General features: G+C 40.0%; 1 protein-coding gene across 7 annotated transcripts in view; it reads right to left on the reverse strand.

Annotated features, from left to right (window-relative positions):
- UNKL (unk like zinc finger) overlaps positions 1 to 21304 on the reverse strand; it is a 147270-nt gene extending 125966 nt beyond the window's left edge. For 6 of the 7 annotated variants that reach the window (XR_007776295.1, XR_007776294.1, XM_050967631.1 and 3 more), the window contains exons 1-3: positions 21205 to 21304; positions 18382 to 18591; positions 9728 to 9904 (exon numbers count right to left, since the gene is read on the reverse strand). Coding sequence is in view for 5 of the 7 variants with exons in the window: in XM_050967631.1 (XP_050823588.1) it covers positions 9728 to 9904; positions 18382 to 18591; positions 21205 to 21284 (467 nt within the window). In the remaining 2 variants the exon portion in view is untranslated. Of the gene's footprint in view, positions 1 to 9727; positions 9905 to 18381; positions 18592 to 19869; positions 20562 to 21204 lie in introns of those variants that run through there. The other variant, XM_050967633.1, reaches the window with a different exon arrangement.
- Between the last annotated feature and the right edge of the window lie 4665 nt (positions 21305 to 25969).

The raw sequence follows: 25969 nt of genomic DNA on the forward strand, positions 1-25969 counted from the left end.
TTTGTAAGGACGAAGTTAAGATCCTACAAATATACCAGTTCATGCACAGCTAGAAAAATATTAGCTAAGGCCACTTAGAAACATTCTTGACTATAGGGCATACAAACACAGAGGTTAAAAGATAGGAAACAAAGGGTAGCGATAAAAGGTCAGTTTTCATAATGGAGAGTGGTAAATAAATAGTGGTGTCTCCCATGGGTCTGTACTGGGATCAGTACCGCTCAACATATTCATAAATGATCTGGAAAAAGGGGTAAACAGTGAGGTGGCATAATTTACAGATCATACAAAACTACTCAAGATAATTAAGAGCAAAGCAGATTGCGAAGAGTTACAAAGGGATCTCTCAAAACTGGGTGACTGGGCAACAAAATGGTAAATTCAAACAAAATTCAATGTTGATAAATGCAAAATAATGCACATTGGAAAACATAATCCCAACTATACATATAAAATTATGGGGGTCTAAATTAGCTGTTACCACTCAAGAGATCTTGGAGTCATTCTGGATAGTTCTCCGAAAGCATTCACTTAATGTGCAGCAGCAGTCAAAAAACCTAACGTAAGGTTGGGAATCATTCAGAAAAGGATAGATAGTAAGACGGAAAATATCATATTGCCTTTATATAAATCCCTGGTACGCCCACATATTGGAACATGATATGGAACATGATATGCTGCCATCACTGAAAATTTAATTTTAAAGGAACTTATTGTGTCTCAAGAAGTTTGGACTCTCACTATGTGTCCTCAGAGGTCTGGGACTGGCAATGAGACCGGAATCAATGTTTCTGTGTGCTTCCCATGAAAAAAAATCTTCTCTCTGGCTGCAGAGGATATTCTAGACAACATTTTCCATCTCTGCAAAATCATCTCCCAGGCCCTCCTGAGAAAGGTTAGTCTCCACAATCAGATGATCTATGCCAACAAGTGTAGAGACTTTGGACCTGAGTAAAGTATATGACCCTGATATTGAGACAGAAAATCTGGAAGAGGCATAAGTGGTTTTGCTGCCAGATCCTTGAGTTCAGAAAAACAAAACTGAGACCCAAATTCCTGGCAATATTTGGGACATGTATTGTATGATTTTCTGACCACCTTTGGGAAACCCCGGTTAATAGAGGACACTAAATTCATATTTACTCCAGTTCAGTAGGAAGCCACATGTCATGAAGCCAGAACTCAGCCCTGCTCTGGAGCAAAACTGAAAGCACTTGGGCCTAGATTTTTATAGGTAGTAAGGCATTGCTGCGCTCAGCATAACAATGCCTAATTTATGAGCCTACACTTCACTTTCAAAAGTAATTTAGGCACTCAGGGGCCTAAATCCCATTAACTGACAATAGAATTTTGCTTTGTAAGTGCCTAATTCCCCTCTGAAAGTGAAATGTAGAGCAGCAACACCTAAATATCTTTAAAAAAAGTCTGGACCTTGCTGTTGCTGCACCCATCTATATCTCAGTCATCATTTTTCAGTGACTCAGGTCTATGATCTAGGTAAAAACAATGAGGAGTCCTTGTGGCGCCTTAGAGACTAACTAATTTATTTGAGCATAAGCTTTCGTGGGCTAAAACCCACTTCATCAGATGCATGGAGTGAAAAGTAATACAGTAAGCAGTATATATATATTACAGCACATGAAAAAATGGGAGTTGCCTTACCAAGTGTGTTGGGGGGTGGGGGTGTCAGTGCTAATGAGCCCAATTCAGTTAAGGTGGAAGTGGCTTTCATCCAGATCACATTACATGAGCCACTGTCTACAGCCAAGCTCTAAGATACAACTGCATTTGCTCCAGTCCCTCAAACAGAGACAAACACCGACAGGATCTCTATCAAGCATTCTTAAAACTACAATACCCACCTGGTGAAGTGAAGAAACAGATTCACAGAGCCAGAAGAGTACCCAGAAGTCACCTACTACAGGACAGGCTCAACAAAGAAAGTAACAGATCGCCACTAGCCATCATTGACAGCCCCCAATTAAAACCTCTCTAGTGCATCATCAAGGATCTACAACCTATCCTGAAGGACAATCCCTCACTCTCACAGATCTTGGGAGACAGGCCAGTTCTCACTTACAGACAGCCCCCCCACCTGAAGCAACCACACAACAAAAACACTAACCCAGGAACCAATCCCTGCAACAAACCTTGTTGCCAACTCTGTCCGCATATCTATTCAAGGGACACCATCATAGGACCTAACCACATCAGCCACACCATTAGGGGCTTGTTCACCTGCACATCTACCAATGAGATATATGCCATCATGTGCCAACAATGCTGCTCTGCCACACACATTGGTCAAACCGGACAGCTCTACACAAAAGAATAAAAGGACATAAATCAGAGATCAAGAATTGTAACATTCAAAAACCAGTAGGACAGCACTTCAATCTCCCTTGACACTCAATAACAGACTTAAAAGTGGCAATTCTTCAATAACTAAAATTCAGAAACAGACTTCAGTGAACAACTGCAGAAATGGAATTAATTTGCAAACTGGACACCATCAAATTAGGCCTGAATAAAGACTGGCAGTGGATGGGTGACTACAAAAAGTAATTTTCCCTCTGCTGATACACCTTCTTGTCAACTGTTGAGAATAGGCCACTTCCACCTTAAATGAATTGGCCTCGTTAGCACTGGCCCCCCACTTGGTAAGGCAACTCCTATCTTTTCATGTGCTGTAATATATATACTGCTTACTGTATTTTTCACTCCATGCATCTGATGAAGTGTGTTTTAGCCCAAGAAAGCTTGTGAACAAATAAATTTGTTAGTCTCTAAGGTGCCACAAGGACTCCTCGTTGTTTTTGCTGATACAGACTAACACAGCTACCACTATGATCCAGGAGTTCTCTTTGATTCTATCCTCTCTTCAGACCCACACCTCCATTTCTAATTCGTGCTGTTTCTTCCTACGCAACTTCTATAAAAATCAGATCTTTCCTCTCAGTCCACACAGACAAAACTCATCTCTCATCTTAACTATTTCAGCTTCCTGTTTCTGGCCTTGATGAACTCAATTTTGTCCCTGGCAGGCGTATTAAACACACTGCTGCTACAAGATCATCATCTTTTCTTAATGCACTGATTACATCATCCTTCTCTTTGCATCCATCCACTAGCTCCCTGTCCTCCATCCCAAAACCAAGTTTCTTGTCTTTACCTTTAAAGGCTCTTTACATCTTAGATATGCCCTGCCTATCAACTCTAATATATTACCATCCACTCACTAGGACGGATCAGTTTAAATTTCGTTGGTACTTCTTAGTTATTTTCTTAAAGAAAGGCTGCTTCTCACTGGTTGGGGACATTTAAAACATGTTGATTTGCAACTAAATAATGCCTTTACACCGAATTTGATGCTTCTTTTTGCTAACCAGGAGAATATATTATATCTATACACATTTAAGGAATTATATTGTTTAATCACTTGATGATTACCTGTTCTGTTCATTCCCTCTGAGGCATCTGGCATTGGTCACTGTCAGAAGACAGAATACTGGGCTAAATGGATCTTTGGTCTGACCCAGAATGGCTGTTCGTATGTTCTTAATTTACATTTTTCCAGATTCTTAATTTATATATTTTTCATTATGTTAGAAAATGGAGAATGATGCATTTCTTATTTACTAAATGATTAAATTTTGCACTTGTGATTTGTATCAAACTCTATTTGGAAGGAAATTCAAATTCAATTCAAAATGAAAAATCACAGCAGTTAAAAAAAATTAAATTAAACTATCCTACATGTGCTGGATATATGAGAAGAAAATATTATCAAAAATGTATTAAAGTATGTTTTGTATTTAAAACTAATTGATTAATTAAACAAAGAGAATTATATGTAGTTAGTAAATGGAGCTCATTGTTTCTGGTTACTATGTCCTTCAAGATTTTGGAACTAATAGCTCTCATCCTCTCACACCTAGTTTTTATTCAGAGATTAGAAGAGAGAAACAAGATTTCCTGCTTTTTCAACTCCCAATTGGTTTCTTAACTTTGAATGAACTAGCTGAATAAACTGAAATGAAGAAAACATTATTGCTGCACCTGCAGAAGAGGTAACTGCTGTCAAAAGCTGATTTAGCACTTCAACAAATGCTGGTTCCAGGTACTTAGCCAGTGACTTTCACCAGTTAGGCAGTTTGACTTTCTTTAAAACTTGGCAGCAAACATGTACGTATTGCTTAAGATTTTTCTATTTACGTGATTTAATCGATTATAAGAAAGTCAGGCCTTAACATAAATTGACAATTTCAAACACAATTTTAAATATTTTTTAATAACCCTGTATTTTATTTAAAATAGAAAATCTGATTTTTTTAATTTACAAAATACATATAATTTGTATCCATCCTGCCACACACATCTCCATTTTATCTACTATGTCAGCTTTTACACCCATTAGTACAATTTGCCCTCAAGCACCTCTGGTGCTTTCTCCCATTCCACATCTTATATATGGGAGAAGCACCACATAAAAATCCATAAAGCTACCACATCTTTTCAGAAGTGATGTCTACAAAACACCCAACAACAGCTGGACAGCTAGCATTCTGGGCAACTGCTTATTGCTCTAAATATGATCATTTCAACACTACCTTGTCTCTCTCTACCCCATTTGTCGTTGTATCCACCTGTTGTCACTTCTCATATGCTAAGATTGTCAACTCTTTAGGGCAGGGACTCTCTTTCATATTACGGCCTAGTAAAATGGGGCCTTGATAGCTGCCTCTAGGCACTTCCACACTACCACTATCCTCATTGAGGAGGAGGCAGAAAATTTCACCACCTCAGGAGAGCAATTTGGCCACTGAGTCTTTCAACGTACATTCATCTCCCAACTCTTTATACATCCCCACAAATCCATATCCCACACATTCTCCGACTTCCCCTCATTGCCTCCAGCTACTCCAACCCCAACCCGGCTCCTAACAACATTCCCACTCTCCTACCCCTACGCCCTTCCCAGTCATCACCTCATCCCAATAGTTTTTCCTCTTCAAAACCTCATATTATCCCCATTTCCCTCCACCCTCCAAAATGCCCATTCCGAGAGAGAGCAGCTCCCACAATGCCATCATTTCCTGTTCCTGGCTCTCCCTGAGACCTGAATCTTGCTCTGTGACACTGCCTCTATAGCTGCTCTCCTCTTACAGTGGTTTTTTCCCTCTCTCACACTCCCCAGCCTGAATCAGTCCCAAAGTAACATATTGGAGTGGCAGGCTTCTTCTCTCCCATTCCTCCCACTTCCAACTCATCCCCATTCACATACTCCTTCTTTTTGAACAAACACTCCACTCAACTCTTTTCTCCTCTCCCTTTCCATGTATCTGTCATCAACTTCCCATCTATCCCTTCACATCTGGTCCTTATACAACTTTCAATCATCAATATTAAGGATTTTTGTTCTCAGACCACTCCTCCGTATCCTCTTTTTCCTTCTCCTCCACTGATATGATCATTGTTAACTCCTTCCACCCTGCATTCACCACCACCTTTGATTCCTCTTCCCCTCTCTCACACTGCAAGGTTCACCCTGCCAACCCCTACCTCTGGCACTCCCCCTTACACACACACACACACACACACACACACACACACACACTCTCTGCTCCTGTTTCTAAACTCATGGGAGTTTACTGTTAAAGTCCCATGCCTATGCTGACTCCTCCACTACAAATTCATTTTTATTTACCTTTCCCTTCTTTCTGAATAAGCAGCAACATTATTCCTCCACTCTCAGTTATTTCCACACTCACAGTACCAGCTGCCTATTTACCATTTGTCACTTCCTCTAAAAACCCTCTCCCCTCCTGCCAGGATCCTGCCAACTTCTTCAATAAAAAAAATCCCAAGAACTTGATGTGACCTCTACCCTCTCTCCCTTACCTCTTCCTTCCTCCATTACCTGCTCACACACCTCTTCCTCTGTCACAAAGGCAAAGGCAGACTGCTTCCTTGCTTTCATCCTCTACACCTTCCATTCAATCTATTAATCCTATCTCCTCCCATTTCTTGACCTCCACAACTCACCCTTGCCGTCACTCATCTCCTCCTCAATACAAGCATATATTAGGTTATGTTCTTTGCAGGGTAGGTTGCATTATTTGGTCTCTTTGTGCAAATGAACTCTGACAGTCTTTATTTAATTACATATCACATACTATGTTTTCACAAGGACTCCTGCCTCATTCAGCACACAGGACAGACTATGAATGAGACAGCACTTTGGTTAATGAGACTATTGTCTACAGTAACGATACTTCATCAGCAGAAGACAAGAGAAGATGTGACAGGAACAAAGCAGGGGCCTACAGGAAAACAAAGGAGGCTCTTGTAGTTAATACAGTAATAATAATAAATACTAATAATAGGAGCTATACCAATCTTCTAGAACTGGAAGGGACCTTGAAAGGTCATCAAGTCCAGCCCCCTGCCTTCAATAGCAGGACCAAGTACTGATTTTTGCCCCAGATCCCTAAGTGGCCCCCTCAAGGATTGAACTCACAACCCTGGGTTTAGCAGGCCAATGCTCAAACCACTGAGTTATCCCTCCCGCAATTTAGCCACAGATTTCCTATATGACATTAGGAGTCACTTAAACCAAAAGGTGGCCAACTAGTTGTATGTTCTCCATTTTCTTGGTGCATAATTTGAAACACTTTAGACCTGAGTTTCAGAAGTGCTGAACATTCGTAACTCCAGCTAAAGCTGGAGGATGCAGGTGCTCAGGATCAAACCATAGGGCATCTCAAGTTGGAAATCCAATGAATGAAGCATTTAGCAGTCATTTTTGTGAATTTGGCTTAAATATCTCTGTGCTTCAGTTCTCCATCCATAAAACTAGAATAATAATGCTTCTCTACACACACTAGAGAGGTTTTGTGAAGTAAATTCTTTAATGTCTGAGAGACACTCAGGTACCACAGGGATGATCACAATATAAAACATCACAAGGAAATGGAATATACTTCACTCATTATGAGGTTTGGTATGCTGAAAATAAGGCATAGCACCACACAGTGAATAAGGAGGTTAAAAAAAAATACTGAACTGCTGTCTCACTCTTGAAGAGCCACCTATCCTGCACACTGAACAAGGCAGGAATCCTATCGAAAAAATAGTATGTGACAAATAACACTGGTCTACAATTTTTGAGAAGTCGTCAGCTTCAGAGATAAAATGTGATATTTATTATGTATTTTGATGTGCTGAATTCAAATATGACAATTAAAACAACTGATTGGCTACTGTTTCTAAGATATTTTAAGTTTTTACATTTTATGTATGTCTATGTATATTGTGTAGATAGTAGAGTTTTAATCATAAATTGTAAACCTAGGTCTTTTCATGTGTTTATGGTTGCTTTACATGACAATATTTCACCTGTCTTGTTTATGTAATACTTTAAAAATCAGCAAAAGGGTTATACAAATAAAATTTATTATGAAACAAAAGGCAAAAAACTATTATGTACATAGTTTAGCCTATTCCGTGTCTACTTGGCGCTTCTTGGCTTGTCTCTTCTATTCATTAAATGGAGCATCTCTTGTCACTGTCCAGCAATAGTCTGCAAGCATTGATTGGCTCCATTTGCCCTGATAGCCTGCCAGGAGATTCCACTGCTGTAGTCTGGAGCCCAACAGCTCTGCCTTACTCTTGGGTAGTTCCAAATCCCTGACAAGGTCATTCAATTCACCTTGCGTTATGAAGTGTGGTTCAGAAGAGGAGGATGGGAGAAAATGTGGGTCCTGTGACATTGATGGTTCAGGACCAGAAGTTTCATCCTCTTCCTCTTCCTCGTCTGACTCAAGTGAGAAGGATTCTGGTGCATCAGGAACCGGCAGTCCTTCTCCGTGGGGTACTGGGCATATAGCTGATGGAATGTTTGCATAATGCACAGTCCACTTTTTCTTCTTTGACACGCCTTTCCCAACTGGAGGCACCATGCAGAAGTAACAATTGCTGGTATGATCTGTTGGCTCTCTCCAAATCATTGGCACTGCAAAAGGCATAGATTTCCTTTTCCTGTTCAACCACTGGCGAAGATTTGTTGCACAAGTGTTGCGGCATATGTGTGGGGCCCACCTCTTGTCCTGATCTCCAATTTTGCAGCCAAAATAAAGGCGATAGGCTCTCTTAACCATAGTGGTTATACTGCGCTTTTGTGATGCAAAAGTCACTTCACCACAAACATAGCAGAAGTTATCTGCACTCTTCACACAAGTACGAAGCATCTCTGCTCACTTTGGCTAAACAGAAATGTGTTCCTTTGCAAAATCAAACACTGACAAATAAGAGAGCACGACACTGTATGATTTCTAGAGCTGATATAGGGCAATTTGTTCAGCAGAGTGATGTAAGCTTCGTTATGATTGCATCATCCATGACTTCTAGGAATAACATGATGCAATTCATATCATGTATGACGCAATACCAGCTTCAGATTGCATCATTCATTGTTTTGCCAAAAAAGCAAGTACTGTCCAAACCCAGTCAAAGATTTATTCATAGATCCAGTCAAAGATGTATTTTAGTCATTTCTGGTTTAAATTGAGATCCCTTCCCTTTATAACTCACTTATCCTCCGCCATTCCCAAGTCAAGGGTCGTATATACTGACCCAATAGCATATCTTGAAAACTAGAGCCAATCAACAATTTTAAGCATCATTTTCATTCTCAGTGACCCAGAATTAGTAAAGTTGGACTACATTTATTTCAGAAGCATTTTAGCTGTAGAGCAGTGTAATTGAAACAGTATGTGATCATGCAGAGATGCAAGGAATTCTGTGGTAAGGTGGGAATTAAAGGTCATGTTAAATGACTATGAAATTATTCAATAAGCTTTAATGTTACAGAAATAATTCTGGGAACAATTCAGCAGCAGAGCAGTGAGCCTGAAGCTTTAGGCAGGAAACAAGGAATAACACAAGGGATGGATTGCAGAAGGTAGTGGCTGCCATTAAAGGCTCTTAAATCCTGCAGGAGCAGAGCTCCATCCATACAGAGCTCAGAAGGCTTGGCTAGCAATCATCACTTCCTATAAGAATCCTACTGTTTATCCCAAGCCAGTGCATCATCGCCTTCCTCTCGTCCCCTAATATTTCAAAAGCTGGTTCACAGTCACAAATAATGCACATCCTCCTTGTTATCCTGAATCACAAAGCATCACCCTTTAGCTGCCACCTAATCTCACCTTTAAAAGGCAGCAACAGAGACCACTGACATCTCACTTATTGGGGAAGGGGAAAAGGGACAACAACAAAAAAGTCAAAAATCCCAAATAAACAATGTAAAAAGGAGGCAAAATATCACGAACACAAGATGAGGAGCTGAAAGATAGCATCAAAATGACCATTTTGTGAATTTAAGCAGCACAAGCAGATCTACACAGCATCAAGGCAAAAAGGTAAAATATCCAGCCTTGTACACTCAAGTGCATTACATGCAGAGTCCTTCATATGTGGATTCGTTACTGTTGCTCTAAAAATGTTAATATTTTAATTTCCCATTGTTTTTACATTTGCAATCTTAACATTGCATTAATATAGGTTTTTGCATTTACAGTAATAATGTCAGAAAGTTAATTATACATTTGATTGCAAAGTTAATTGTATTTGGAGACAGAAAAGTTTAATGTCTACATACTGGAATGTTATAGAACAATGGTCTCCTGATAATGAGGACTGAAAGTTAAAAATAAAAAAAAGATACCTTATATCATATACTGGTGGTCTAAGGTCATGAGGCCCATGAGCAAAGGCACAGTGGAGTCCATTCTTCACACAATGGCCCCGAGCATCTGTTTCATGAATACATGTTCCAGTCTTATAATATCTGAGATGATATTTTCTTTCTGTATCCCCGGTTGTTCGATGCAGATAAGGACAACTACATAATAGAAGGAAACAATTATGGAGCACCACTGTGCAGTGCTTAGAGGATTGTGTTTAAACTCCTAACCAAACATTTTGCTGTCCCTTTCCTTCTTATAACTTACTGGTAACATTTTGGGAATGCAATTCAGACCAGAGAGAAGTTATCTCACCCCCTGCCTTGTAACTCTGGGTGCCTTAAATGCTCTGCTGCGATGGCTCACAGACCAGACACCAGCAGCCAGTAGACAAACATGTAGTTCCCTGAGCATATGCGTACTGTGCAGTCTTGGGTCAGTTCTCTGACCCCAATAGCTCCACACTGGTCTCCACCAGCCTTAGTTACTACTTGCAGAGTGACTCCCAACACACACTCAGTCCTGAATTCTTCAAAACCTTCTGCTCTGAAGTGTCCATCCTTTTCCTGGAACACTCAGAGAAATAAGATTTGTTGCTCCCTTAAAGAGACAAAAGTATAGCTTATTACTTTAATTAGAGTTAATTACTTCAATTCAAAAACAGCACCGAGTTGGTTTAGATCAGTGTTTCTCAACCTTTTTGTGCTGGTAACTCCTTTTGAACGTAAAAAATTGTGGCCCACCTACTAAAAAGGCTGGCATTAGGGGGTGCCAAACAGGGCAACTGCCAGGGCTCCACAAGCTAAGGGCAGGTGTTCACTACCCACTGGATTGGCGGGTAGTGATCAATCTATCGGTGATCCATTTATCATGTCTCATCTAGAGAGGGATGAATCGATCCCTGAACGCACTCCCCGTCGACTCCGGAACTCCAGCTCGCAAGAGGCGGAAGCAGAGTCGACAGGGGAGAGGTAGCGATCGACTCACTGCCATCCTCACGGCCAGGTAAATCGACCTAAGATACGCTGACGTCAGCTATGCACCCAGCACCAAAGGCAAATGCCTCTACCACTTGAGAAAAAAGGAGCAGGTTCACAGCTGTTAGTAAGAAGCAGGCTCTTATCCTCACTTAATATTACATACGCTAAGAGCATTAAAATCAAATTATTGATACAACGAAGGAGCTACAATTGCTGATCTTCCATTCCAAGTTTCCTGAACTATGTACAAAAATATCTACTTCATTAGAAAAGTGTAATGTTTTGCTTAAACATAAGCCAATATGACATAGCTTTAAACAAGACCTGTATTTTATTTTATATGGCAGATATTAAACCAACACTAATAAAAATGTTTGCCTGCTTACATTACAATGACAACGGTTATTATGAGACTGTTCAGGGTGAATGCTCCTCAGAAAAAAGAAGCTGATAAAAAAATCAAAGCTGCTTTATATGCAACATTTCTACATTATCAACCAAGAGGAAAAAAATATGAAATTATACTAAATGCTAACTTTTAATAATAATGAAATAATGAAAGCACTGTACTCTGTATCATAAGTTTTACTAGAGTTAGCAGGTGTTTTTTTAAAAACTTAAAAGCAATTGTTTTCAGCATTCTGATCATTCACAAGGCAATTTAGACATTACACTTTCCATACGACTTTACACATACTGTGAAATACGGACATGACCACTAACACTTAGTACACTAACTACTACAGAAGGGAATACGTCACCTCTAAGTTTTCATATTCTAATAACTCACACAATATTATAACAAATATTTATAAAAGAATTTTTCCTCTGAGCTGAAAGTAAGTAAAAGAAATTCCAGTCTAAATAGCAATTTAAACTTAAAAAATAGTGTTTGAAGACAACAGCTTATAAAGTATTCATCTTCAACTATAACTACAGCATTACTAGCCTTCTGCTTCAAGAAGAGTTTACAACTGCTCAAAGCAAATATCAATTTAAACATGTTACAAAACAGTTCATATTTTAGGAAGAAGTCTAAAGCAATGAGATGGTGCTTCCGTTGAGCTCTGCAGTCAGGAATACTATTGTTCTATATACATGTTCACAGAGATGTTAATACTGTACTAAATGGGAAGATTCAAAATTACCCATTTCATGTGTACTACTATTCTTAAATTTTTCCACATAATTTCTCAAGCAGTCAATAACATGGCAGTTTGTTGCAAATTAAAACATACTTGTGTATGCTTAAATTGTTCTGATGCTTATTTTTGCACTCTGATAACTCAAAACATGTCAGACTTTGATTAAGGTGCAACTTTAATGTGTCTTAAGAAATCTGATATAGAAAGAACAGTAGGCACCTAGCGAGTGTCACATGAACTATCATCTACCTTTCCACTAAGTCTATTAAAAAAACTGGAAAGTTTCTGATATAAACAGGGATACAGCTGCAGCTCTACATAAAAAAATCGGTCAGTTATTGTATTAGACATTTAAATATGCGTTTGCTTGATTACATACAATACAGATATAAAAAAACTCTTTAAATCTTCTAGTGGACACTGAATGAATAGAAGAATTTTATTAAAAATTACTTTCCACAGACGATGCCGTAAACTAGGCACCTAAATTCATACCATGCTTAAATATAGATTTTACATGTGTAAAATTAGGCATCTACATTTGAAAAAAAGTTTTGACTTAACTGTGTAAGTTACAGATACATGCATACTTCAATATTGCATTGAAATACTGAGGTCCTTATTACATTCATTTTGATGTACAATCAACTTGGTATCTCTATTTCAAAAAAAGGGAAAATTAAATGCAAAATTTTACATTAGACATGGTTGCAATATTAAACTTACAAAAACTCAGAAAATTCAACCTTATAACATAAGAATGGCCATACCATTTCAGACCAATGGTCCAACTAGCCCAGTATCCCGTCTCTCACAGTAGCCAGTGCCAGATGATTCAGAGGGAATGAGTAGAACAAGGTAATTTTGAGTGATTCATCCTTTGTCATCCAATCCCATCTTATGGCAGTTGGAAGTTTAGGGAAACCCAGAACATGGGGTTGCATCCCTGGCCACCTGGGCTAATAGCCATTGATGGACCTATCCTCCATGAACTTATACTTTTTCGCTTCACAACATCCCATGGCAATTACAGCTGTGACAGCAATCACAACATGATTACAACATATAAATATGTAAAAAATTTATGCCACCCATATTACGATTTATATTGCATACAATCATTAATCATTTAGATACGCAAAAGTTATTTTGCTTCTCATGGATCTTCCAATAGCCCCAATTAACAACTTCTAGTGTAAGCTGCTACTATTAAAGAAGTTATTCAAAATCTCTTACAGTAATTACCTAACTTTGTATTTAATAACATCATAAATAATGTAGGTATTTCACAGGAAACACACAGAACATATGACCATGCCCCAAATTGTTTACAATCCAACATGCAGAGCCTATATATAGGATTTGTGACCCTGGCCCAAAGAGCTGACAATTAAAGTGTTCATCCTACAATTTTAAATGCCCCAAGGATGCAGTCCTGTAATCAGATATTGCAGATGGACTCTTGTGGAGCCACATTAAAGTCAATGATGGTCTTAAATCTTTAAACACTTAAATCTGATTGTAGACATGCACCTAATTTTAAGACTACTCATACATACACAGGATCTGACGAACCTGATCAGTGAAAATAAAACTGTCATCAGGAAGTGAAGGACATGGATTAAAAGATATACAATTACAAGGTTTGCTTAAACTAAGCAATGTTACATCCTGATTGTTCAATTTTGTTTTAAACTGTGAGAAAACGTTTTCTATGTTTATTGAAAGTATCCAAACACAAGCACTACTTAGATCACTGCATATCAAAAAGGGACACAGCAGCTAACCAATATCAAAAGCTGTTTTTGTTAAAAATCAAGTCAGAGATTATACTCTGCACATAAAAAATAGTCATTCAATCAAAACTTAAAAAAAAAAGTGAGCAGTACATTTTCATAAATATAATATAAAATGAAACACAAATCATGTAGGCTCTTACAAATTACATCAATGACAGAGGATATTTTGAACTTATTTTCAATATACACTAGTTCAGGGGCAGGCAACCTATGGCACATGTGCCGAAGGCGGCATGCAAGCTGATTTTCAGTGGCACTCACATTGCCTGGGTCCTGGCCACTGGTCCGGGGGGCTCTCCATTTTAATTTAATTTTAAATGAAGCTTCTTAAACATTTTTAAAACCTTATTTACTTTACATTCAACAACAATTTAGTTATATATTATAGACTTATAGAAAGAGACCTTCTAAAAATATTAAAATGTATTACTGGCACACGAAACCTTAAATTAGAGTGAATAAATGAAGACTCGGCACATCACTTCTGAAAGGTTGCTGACTCCTGCACTAGTTGTCCATTTCTCCCAAAAACCTTCATTTTTTTTAATACAGTCCTTCACACATGAAACATTCTCCCTAAACAGATCGAAAAAGCCACTATACATTCCTTCAAAACCTCTCTCAAGATCCATTTCTACCATGACATTTACAGTAAACCACTCAGTGATAAAATCTTGGCAGGTGAACAGCAGGAGTTACTGATACTGGCTGGGATTTTTTGAAGAGGCCATTGAAGTTAGACACATAAATCCCATTGAAAGTCAACTGCCATTTCCAGTTTATTTTTTTAATTTATTTTGATTCAAGACCTGCTAATTGTTGCATATGTGATATATATAACTACATGTTCCAGTCATTATTACTCTTGTTCTCCTTTGCCCCTCCTCTGCATTCATCTATTACATCTTGCCTTAATATAGGGCTAATCCTGAAAACACCAGTATGTGAGTAACTTAAATGCACATTAATTTGCAGGATCAGCCACTTAGACTGCAACATGGGTCTGTAGAGCACCCAGCACAATGGGGCCATAATCTTGATTGGAACCTCTTGATAGTCGTGTAATGCATGTAATAATACAATTTAATAGCTATAAGTGACGACTAACAATTCATTAGATAAGTAAACGAAGTTTTTATTATGGACTGATTGATACATCCCTTCAACTGAATATAAAAACTTACTTTTAAGCAAAGGAAAATCAAGAACCAGTTAAAAAGGAGAAAAAGCACACACTGAAATGACTAACTACACCTCTACCCCGATATAACGCGGCCCGATATAACACAAATTCGGATATAATGCGGTAAAGCAGCGCTCCAATGGGGCGGGGCTGTGCGCTCTGGCAGATCAAAACAAGTTTGATATCATGCGGTTTCACCTATAACGCAGTAAGATTTTTTGGCTCCCGAGGACAGCATGATATCGGGGTAGACGTGTAGTTAAAAAATCTAAAATAGTGTGAACATATTATTGGAAGAAACCATCACACCAAACATTGTACAAAGACAACCAAACTTTACAGAATTAAAACTTATTAATGAAGGTATATATAATTTAGAAACTTTATACACAAATCTCCACAGACATGATTTTACCAAGAATTAGATCCCAGAAAAAAGCCATCACCATTCAGAATTAATATTCGTGTTATTTCTATCAGAAAATTTAATAATTATAAGCATGTTCCTTATACATTTTACATCTCAAAATTCATATTCCTAAACTTTGCAACACAGGAGGGTAAGAAATTACCTGCTGCATTGAAAACACATCTATAATATTTACAGTACATAAATAACTACAGCCAGAAAAGTAATTGAACTCAACATTAACAGAAAAGCAACTTCTTACATATCAGATGTGCTTTAAAATAATCATTACACAGATACAGTCTTTAGGTCCTAATCCTTCATTAGGATTTGCTAGCACTGATTCCTATACCCCAAGTAGGGACACTGCACAACTGCAGAAGTCTGCACTAGGTGGCCCTAAACAGTACATATTTATAAAAGAGCATAATTATAAAAGAACAGTAGCGATGTTATGATGGGGGTTTATTATAGACCACCAAATGAAGAAGAGGAAGTGGGTGAATCATTCTACAAGCAGGTAACAATTTTAACTAACACAGATGAGCTAGTATTAATGGGGGATTTTAACTTCCCTGATATCTGTTGGAAGACTATTAGAGGAAAACATAATATGTCCTGCGAATTCTTAGCATATGCAGGGGACTGAGGAAACAAGCAGGGGTCATCCATTTTGGATCTGGTTTTGACCAACACAGATGAATTAGTTGCGAACGTGAACGTGGTCAGGAACTTGGGGGGAAGTGATCATGATCTGATAGAATTCAAGATCCTATGAAAAGGAGGATATGAGAACAGCAAAATAAGGACAATGGACTTCAGAAAGGCGGATTTCAACCAACTCAGAGAAATAGTATGCAAGGTCCCATGGAAAGATTAATTAGGTAGAAAAGTAGTTGAAGGGGGCTGACAGTTCCTAAAAGATGTAATACTAGAGGCTCAATATCAAACTATTCCAATGCAGACGGAAGATAAGAAGAGCCACAGGAGGTCAATGTGACTGCAGAAGGAGCTATTTAGCTATCTAAAAACCAAAAGGAAAACATGCAGGAAATAGGAAGGGCATGTCACCAAGGAAGAAGATAATGGGAATAGCATGAGCGTTTAGGGATAAAATCAGGAAAACCAAGGCAAAGAGTTACAGCTGGCAAGGAATGTTAGAGACAACAAGAAGGGGTTCTTCAAATATGTCAGACAAAAAAGAAAGATCAATGGAAGTGTGGGTTCACTGCTCAATGGAGAAGGTGAGCTGGTAATGGAAGATGATAGGAAGGCACAGCTGCTCAGTGCCTACTTTGATTCAGTCTTCTCACAAAAAACAACTAGCCAAGTTATCACAGACAATAAAGGGAAAGGGATGAAGATAGGGATAAATAAAGAACATGTCAGAGTTCTTCTGACTAATTTGAATGAATTCAAATCAATGTGGTCTGATGCTATTCACTCCAAGGTACTGAAAGAATTAGCTGAAGAAATCTCAGTGCCACTGGCAATAATATTTGCTAACTCGTGGATGACAGGAGAGGTCCTAGAAGACAGAAGGAAGGGCTAACATAGTGCCCCTCTTTAAAAAATAGAGGGAAAAGGAGGAGCCGGGGAACTATAGACCAATCAGCCTGACTTTGATACCTGGGAAGCTACCAGATCATTGGATAAAACATTCAATTTGCAAATACCTGGAGGATGAAAGGATAATCAGTAGCATGGATTTACTAAGAACAAATCATGTCAAACCAGCTTAACTTCCTTCCTGACAAAGTAACTGGTTTGGTGGATAGGGAGAATGCAGTGGACATAATATACCTGGACTTCGGCAAAACTTCTGACACAGTTCCACATGACAGTCTCATAAGTAAGCTACAAAATACAGGCTTGGTGGAACTACCATTAAGTGGATACATAAATGGTTAAACAACCACAAACAAAGTGTAACTATTAATGGAATTATGTCAGATTGGCAGGAGGTTTCAAGTGGAGTTCCACAGAGATCTGCTCTGGGTCTAGTGTTGTTGAACATTTCTATTAATGACTCAGATGTAGGAAAAGAGAGTATACTGATCAAATCTGAAGATGACACAAAGCTGGAAGGGAAGGTTGCCAACACTTTGGAGGATAGAGCTAAAATTGAGAGGATTCTTGATAAATTGGGGAACTGGGCTATAGACAACAAAATGAAATTCAGCAAAGACAAAAGTAAGGTGCTACACTTAGGGAAGAAAAATCAAACGCACAAATACAGAATGGGGAATAACTAGCTTGGCAGCAACACTGCTGAGAAGGATCTGGGAGTTGTGGTGGATCACAACCTCAACATGAGTCAGCAAAGCAATGCTGTTGCAAAAAAAGCAAATACGTTAAGTTGCATTAACAAAGGCATAGCTTGCAAGTCATGGCAGATGATAATAGCGCCCTACTCAGTGCTGGTTAGGCCTCAGCTGAAGTACTGTGTCCAGTTTTGGTCACCAATGTATAGAAAGAATGTAAAGAAACTGGAAAGGATCCAAAGCCGAGTGACAAAGATGATCAAAGGGATGGAATGCAGCCATATGAGCAAAGGCTGAAGGAACTGGATATGTTTAGTTTGAAAAAGAGGAGATTAAGGGGGACATGATAGCAGTCTTCAAATACCTGAAAGGATGCCATTAAAAAAAAAAAAAGGAGAAAAGTTGTTCTCTTGCACCATGGAGGGCAGGACGAGGGGCAATCAGTTCAAACTACAACATAGCAAATTTAGATTAAATCTTGGGGGATAAAATTCCTAACCGTAAGAACAGTAGGACAATGAAACAGATTGCCTAGGGATGTTGCATAAGTTCCTTCACTGGAGGCTTTCAAAAGGAGGCTGGATAGTCCTCTGTCTTGGATGATTTAGAAACAACAAATCCCATACCTTGGCAAGGGCTTTGCAGTCCCTTCTAAACCTATAATTCTATGATTCTGTGCTCACAAAAAATCTGATAAATTACTTAAAGTTAGAGGAAATCTCTCAAAACTAACTCAGCAAGTTTTACCAGATACCAATGATTCTCTAACCAAAAGTACATCTCTGTATGTACATAAAGTCACTGATAATATTGCAAATGCCAAATTGACTCGGGGGGAAGGGGGTGGGAACTTACTCATCTCCATCTGGACAGATTCCTGTGGTCTCATCATATTTTGTACAATAAACATCTGGACTGTAGTTAAAAGTCCCATCACGCCTTCGAATGGGTCTACGACGACGCTGATTTAGGAAATGCCAGTGAAAACAGGTAAATGGTCTGTGCTGGGTACACTTGTGCTGCAAGAATAGAGGGCACTGCTCTGTCCTAAAGTCCTTTAGATACCTAAAAAAATTAAACTGTGTTACAAGTTCATCTTATTGGAGGCACATTGATTACAGCATTAACAAGGCTCTTGATAATTCAACATGTGCAGCCCATGAGAGTGTACAATTTTATCCTGTGTAAAATTATATTCTCTACATACATTTTACTGCTTAGCTAGAAATTAAATATGACAATTTTTAATTAAAATTGCATTACTATTGAAGTTCACAATGTAATTCCTGTATACTATGTTGCACAACTTAAATAATAATGTTTATATTAGGGCTGTCAAGCGGTTAAAAAAATTAATTGCATGGTTAAAAAAATTAATTGTGATTAATCGCACTGTTAAAAAATAACAGAATACCATTTATTTAAATACCTTGCAATGCCGGCTACAAAAGTGCCATGCAAATGCCTGTTCTCACTTTCTGTTGACATTGTAAATAAGAAGAGGGCTGCATTAACAAACTTGTTTGCCTTAATGATTGGCAGAACAAGAAGTAGGACTGAGTGGACTTGAAGGTTTTTAAGTTTTAAATTGTCTTGGTTTTGAGTGCAGCTGTGTAACAAAAAAGTCTTCATTTGTAAGTTGCACTTTCACAACACAGAGATTGAACTACAGTACTTGTATGAGGTGAATTAAAAATACTATTTCTTCATTGCGATTAATCATGATTAATTTTTTTAATCGTGATTAATTGTTTTGAGTTAATCGTGTAAGTTAACTGTGATTAATTGACAGCCCTAATTTATATCAAATACTACAGTCAAAAATCATGTCTATAGGCTTTAAAAATTAGATTTCCCTAAGTGACAATCATACAGCAGTTCCAAGCACTTCAAAACAAGTTACTTGAATGCGAATTCAGACTCCCTATTATAATAGATCAGGGGTAGGCAACCTATGGCATGGGTACCCAAGGCGGCACGCGAGGTCATTTTCAGTGGCACTCACACCGCCTGGGTCCTGGCCACCAGTCCGGGGGGCTCTGCATTTTAATTTAATTTTAAATGAAGCTTCTTAAACATTTTTAAAACCTTATTTACTTTACATACAACAATAGTTTAGTTGTATATTATAGACTTATAGAAAGAGACCTTCTAAAAACGTTAAAATGTATTACTGGCACGCGAAACATTAAATTAGAGTGAATGAGACTCAACACACCACTTCTGAAAGGTTGCCGACCCCTGTACTACCTAATCCTACTAGAGCTGTTTTTTCAAATAACCACATTTGGTTTTACGTTAGAAATGCCTCTTAACTCCAATAACCCCACACCACAGACTCACATTGCATAGAAGCCTATCCTGGGAACACTGACATGATAAATGGGGGAGGGATTGCAACTCCCTTCACAGTGGTACAGTAGTCTGGAGGGTGCAGGTGTAGGAGAGGGAAGGTGGATAGACGTGAACAGGAAGAACATAAGAAATGAAGAAAAGGGAGTTTATCCTAGGGAGAAGAAAGAGCAGGGGTGATGGAAAAGAACACAAAAGTTTCTAGGGAAGGTACTGGAAGTTTAGAGGAGCTTGGTTATTAGAGATTGTTACTGTGCAAACTATTGAGATCTGGGGGTTATGTGATGCGTTGGGCAGGCTGTATGAAGTTACTTACGGTTATTTCACTGCTTACCTCAGTCCGCTAGAAATCCCCAGTAATCTAGAGGCTGGGGGTAATTCAGTTATTGGGGATGTGCTTTGGGAATATTTATGGGGGAGGTGTCAGGGTTATCTAGGAGCTTCTGGGATAGTCACAGAGGTTATGTTTCTTATGTTTGTTTAGGGCAGGGGTAGGCAACCTGCAGCACGCGAGCTGATTTTCTGTGGCACTCACACTGCCCAGGTCCTGGCTACCACTCTGGGGAGCTCTGCATTTTAATTTAATTTTAAATGAAGCTTCTTAAACATTTTTAAAACCTTAGTTACTTTACATACAACAATAGTTTAGTTATATATTATAGACATATAGAAAGAGACCTTCTAAAAACATTAAAATGTGTTACCGGAACGCGAAACCTTAAATTACAGTGAATAAATGAAGACTGGGCACACCACTTCTGAAAGGCTGCTGACCCCTGGTTTAGGGGTAGTTAAGGTTACCGGAGGTATAAGAGTGTTAAAGAATGAAGAGATGGTTATGAAGTCTTTAGGGGTGTCTCAAGGGTAATGAGTGTTTCTGGTGGACGATGGTGTTTGTTTAGGGGATGATAGGCAGCTATAGGAGCGGTCTGGGGGCTGTGCGAGCATTGGGGCATGTGGGAAGCGTTAAAGGATGGTGGGGGTGACTTGGGAGGGCTGTAGGGCGGTGTTTCAGGAACATTATAGGATTGTACAGTGGATTAGGGGAGCTCGGGTAATGTTTCAGGGACGGCGAGGCCGCAGGTCGCGTTAGGCGCACTCGGGCCGCGTTCTAGGGCCGCCGGCGAGTTAGGGGCTCTCGGGCCGCATTCCGGCGCCGGAGGACAGCAGCCTCTCAGGCTCTCACAGCCCCTGCCCTGCCGCCGGCCGAGACCCGCTGGACCCAGGCCGGGTCCGTTACCTCAGGGCCTATGACCCCCGCCCGGCGTGGGGCCAGGCTTGGCAGGGACAAGGACGCGAAAGGTGGCTCCAGGGCCCGATACCTACGTATAGTGCGTCGGCTGCTCGGTCTGCGGGGACCCACCGCACCCGCCACCTCGAGAAGCCGCTTTCGAAACCGACGGCATCTTCCTCAGCGGTAGCCACAGCGCAGGCGCCTGCCAGGCGAGCCACCTCCCCCAGCCCCGCCCGGCGCGAAGCCACCCCCTGTCCCCTGCTGAGCCGCGGGGGATAAACCCCACCCGGGCGTGGAGGGGGAGTCTGGGATGGGAGGCGCTGACCCCACAGCGTTCAGGTATTGCGGGAGCTACTCAACTGGTTCTCCCCACACTGCTAAACTGTTTGCAGCGCAGGGAGGCCGCAGCCTAGGGCGTGCAGGGCTGCTCTAAGACTGCAGCTTGGAAACCTTTGGGACGCTGGAAACAAGGGGGCTTGTGTGCATGAGAGTGCAGGGAGCCAGGGCCACACATGGGTATACCCCCCTCGGTGCTTCTCAAGCAATCGCTAACTAATACGTCTCAGGGGGTTCCTTGCTCATTGGGATGATTTATCAGCAGACTAAGGTACAACACATAAATGAAACTCCCTTCGCTATAACGGCAAGCTTCTTGAAATGAGGCCTTCCAACCCGTATCCATACATTACTCACAACACATCAGATCCGCCCTACTGCTGCCGGCTCTTCTGCCTCTCCCCGACCTAGGGCCTGAAAGAGTCATGTGCCTTTCCTAGATGTTGGCAAAAGAAGAGGTGGACAGAGGAAGCATTTTCTTTTTACACGTGATCTTTGACAGCAATACCCTGAAATATGCTTTTCTGTATGTATTTCAGAGTTACCTTTTAATGGTGGTTCTGTTGCAGTCTTCTTATAATACTATTACTCTTTGAAGATGTTACACATTAAATATTCTCATGGATGCTGCTGCAGTACCAAGCTCCTCCTCCTGGCCCATAACTTCATCCCTAATAGCAGCAAAGAATCCTGTGGCACCTTATAGACTAACAGACATTTTGAAGCATGAACTTTCGTGGGTGAATACCCACTTCAGATGCATGTGGTGGAAATTTCCAGGGGCAGGTATATATATGCTAGCAAGCAAGCTAGAGATAACGAGGTCAGTTCAATCAGGGAGGATGAGGCCCTGTTCTAGCAGTTGAGGTGTGAAAACCAAGAGAGGAGAAACTGGTTCTGTAGTTGGCAAGCCATTCACAGTCTTTGTTCAATCCTGAGCTGATGGTGTCAAATTTGCAGATGAACTGAAGCTCAGCAGTTTCTCTTTGAAGTCTGGTCCTGAAGTTTTTTTGCTGCAGGATGGCCACCTTAAGATCTGCAATAGTGTGGCCAGGGAGGTTGAAGTGCTCTCCTACAGGGTTTTGTAGATTGCCATTCCTAATGTCTGATTTGTGTCCATTTATCCTTTTCCATAGAGACTGTCCAGTTTGGCCGATGTACATAGCAGAGGGGCATTGCTGGCATATATTACATTGGTGGATGTGCAGGTGAATGAACCAGTGATGGTGCGGCTGATCTGGTTAGGTCCTGTGATGGTGTCGCTGGTGTAGATATGTGGGCAACTCATTCACCTGCACATCCACCAATGTAATATACGCCATCATATGCCAGCAATGCCCCTCTGCTATGTACATCAGCCAAACTGGACAGTCGCTACAGAAAAGGATAAATGGACACAAATCAGACATTAGGAATGGCAATCTACAAAACCCTGTAGGAGAGCACTTCAATCTCCCTGGCCACACTATTGCAGATCTTAAGGTGGCCATCCTGCAGCAAAAAAACTTCAGGACCAGACTTCAAAGAGAAACTGCTGAGCTTCAGTTCATCTGCAAATTTGACACCATCAGCTCAGGATTGAACAAAGACTGTGAATAGCTTGCCAACTACAGAACCAGTTTCTCCTCTCTTGGTTTTTACACCTCAACTGCTAGAACAGGGCCTCATCCTCCCTGATTGAACTGACCTCGTTATCTCTAGCTTGCTTGCTAGCATATATATACCTGCCCCTGGAAATTTCCACCACATGCATCTGAAGAAGTGGGTATTCACCCACGAAAGCTCATGCTCCAAAATGTCTGTTAGTCTATAAGGTGCCACACGATTCTTTGCTGCTTTTACAGATCCAGACTAACACGGCTACCCCTCTGATACTTCATCCCTAATGATGATCCCATAACTACAGTCACAGACAGGGTCAAATACTCAGGCCATCTGTCAGTTGCAAGACTTCTTTCCCACAGACTGCCTCAAGGCTTCAACTGAGGATACCCATAAATCCACCACTTGCTAACCATTAGCAAGAAGGCCTGTTTCATTCTGCAATATTAGCCCCATTTTACTATTAGAGAATAAGTTTGTCTAACCAGGGAGCCACTGGTCTAGTGAATGAGGCAGAAACCTAATACTAAGGGGACCAAGATTCTATTCCTGATTCCCAAACTCAATAAATGTGACAGCTCTAAGCGTCAGTTTTATCACCTATAAAACAGAAATAATATTTCACAATGTCTTGTAAAGCACTCTGATAATATATAAGATCAAGGCAGGGAAAGATGTAGAAATCTCCTAGGCTTGTTCTTATTCTTGTAGAGTATATGGGAGGTACCAACACCAGTTCCTAATTAATTTATATTTAAAGAAGTTCAGTGGCCTAGGCATTTTACTACACAGCTAAAACACATTAAGAGTATGTTTTAAGATTAACTTTTAATTAGCACTGCACTTTTCTACTGTGCACAGTGTCCACATCAGAGTATATATGTAAAATTTAAGAATCACCACTTGGAAAGATAAATAATTCAGTGACACTGAGAAGTGGTGGTTTTTTTTAAAATCACATATAGCTGGGTTATACTCAAACTTTATAAGGTCTTATCTAGCACCCATCATGACATTAAAGAGGTATGTATATAAGATTTAGTTGGTTCTTCACTCCAGTCAGCACTGGATTTTTTTTAAAACCACATACACAAAAAGGGGTGATAGGTGGAGAAAAAGAAGCGTATTTTGAGGAAGACTAAATGGATTTTGCATTTGATTCTAAAGGCAATCAAGTTCATGGCCACCCTGTCTTATTCCTCACTCCTTCGGGACATTCCCTTAAATATCTCATTTAATTGTTATCAGCCCTTGTTACAACTATTAAACCAATTTAATGGTGATTCAAAAAACTGGACTTGAGAAATTTACCAGACACCTTTTAGCCATAAGAGATTACGACAGACTAGGGAGGGGCAACAGCAAGATTCCATGGAAAACATAACTTTGGTTGTTGTTTACAGCTTTTCCAAGTATACCAAACAGTTGAATACTAATTTCCTCCTTCTGTTACTCACACCTTCTTGTCAACTGTTTGAAATGGGCCACCCTCATTACCACTACAAAAATTATTTTTCCTCCTTTGGTATTCTACTGATAATTAAATTGTCTCATTAGACTGACCGCCCAACCTGGTAAGGCAACTCACATCTTTTCATGTACTATGTATAAATGTACCTGCTACTGTATTTTCCACTCCATGCATCTGATGAAGTGGGTTCTAGCACACGAAAGCTTACGTCCAAATAAATTTGTTACTTTCTAAGGTGCCAGAAGGACTCCTCATTGTTTTAGCTGGATGATAGTTTTTGCAACCTTAAAAGCTAGAAGCTTAATTTTGATTTTCAAATGAAAACTTAAATTCTGAAGAAATGGATGGCTTCAGCTCCTTCTCTTGCTAGGAAAAGTTTTCTAAAAGTCAGTTGTAAGTAGGATGTCTGATTTTAAGACCTGGAAAGTTAGAATTAATTTTGCAATTAAGATTTACCCAGATACTGGTTTGCTCTTCACAATTAAGAGGACTGTCTTTTGCCTTCATGAATGAACTGTTCAGTTACATCTGCTACAAAAGGATCTTTTCTACTGATGACAGAGAAAGTCCATCTCCACCACAGAGCTATGTTTGGTTCTGTAGTGTAGAAAACAGATTTATTAAACTCACACTGACAGTGCATTAAAGGAGTTTTATGGAAGTCATTTCCACATGACCTAACACAATAGTAGAGTACAGAATATGAAGTTAACATTCAGCTTGATAGCAATACCGCATATACGTATGTAGCTATCCTCACCGTGCTTTACAAAGTAATTTGTTATCTCAGTGTCATTGTCACCTTTGATGCAATGTTTTTGTGTCCTTCTGACTTTGATATTGTAATACATTCAAAATCTTAAAAGTCAGGTGATGGGGGGGACAGGTCTAACCAGCCTTAGGACAGCATCAGTACAGCAGTGTTCACATATTGAACCTTCTGACTGCAGCTATGCACAAGTTAAGAGCCCCCTTGATTAACTCTGTTGCCATGAGTTATATGAGGATTAGCAAGAATTACCAGCGATGGCGAGGCATCAGGCTTGCAGAATAAAGACACTGATAGGTGGGAAAACAAGAGTTTCCAGACAGATCAGTGCATCAGATCACTTGGAATACCAGCAGTTTCCTAGGGGGCCTGCTATTACAGCTACCCTCCCCCAGGTCAGCATTTTTCCTGTTGGGATGATGGTGGCAGTATTTTGTTTTCTGGGGTCTCATCTAACAAGCCTGGCACCTGCTGATGGAAAACGGCTCCCAGTTGCTTGTCGACTTCTGCCTCCTCCCTAAAAACACACCAGAGCAGCAGCCCTATCCCTAGCAGGCTGACAGGAAGCACTTTCACCCAGGGTCTCCGATAGTCACTGCCCATGGACCTGTCCACAGACCAGACCCGCGGGCTGGCTTTGCTGGTGGAGAAGGGGATGGGCCTGGAGCTCTCAGACTCC

This window comes from Gopherus flavomarginatus, chromosome 9 (assembly GCF_025201925.1).
Source record: "Gopherus flavomarginatus isolate rGopFla2 chromosome 9, rGopFla2.mat.asm, whole genome shotgun sequence".
NCBI lineage: Eukaryota > Metazoa > Chordata > Testudines > Testudinidae > Gopherus > Gopherus flavomarginatus.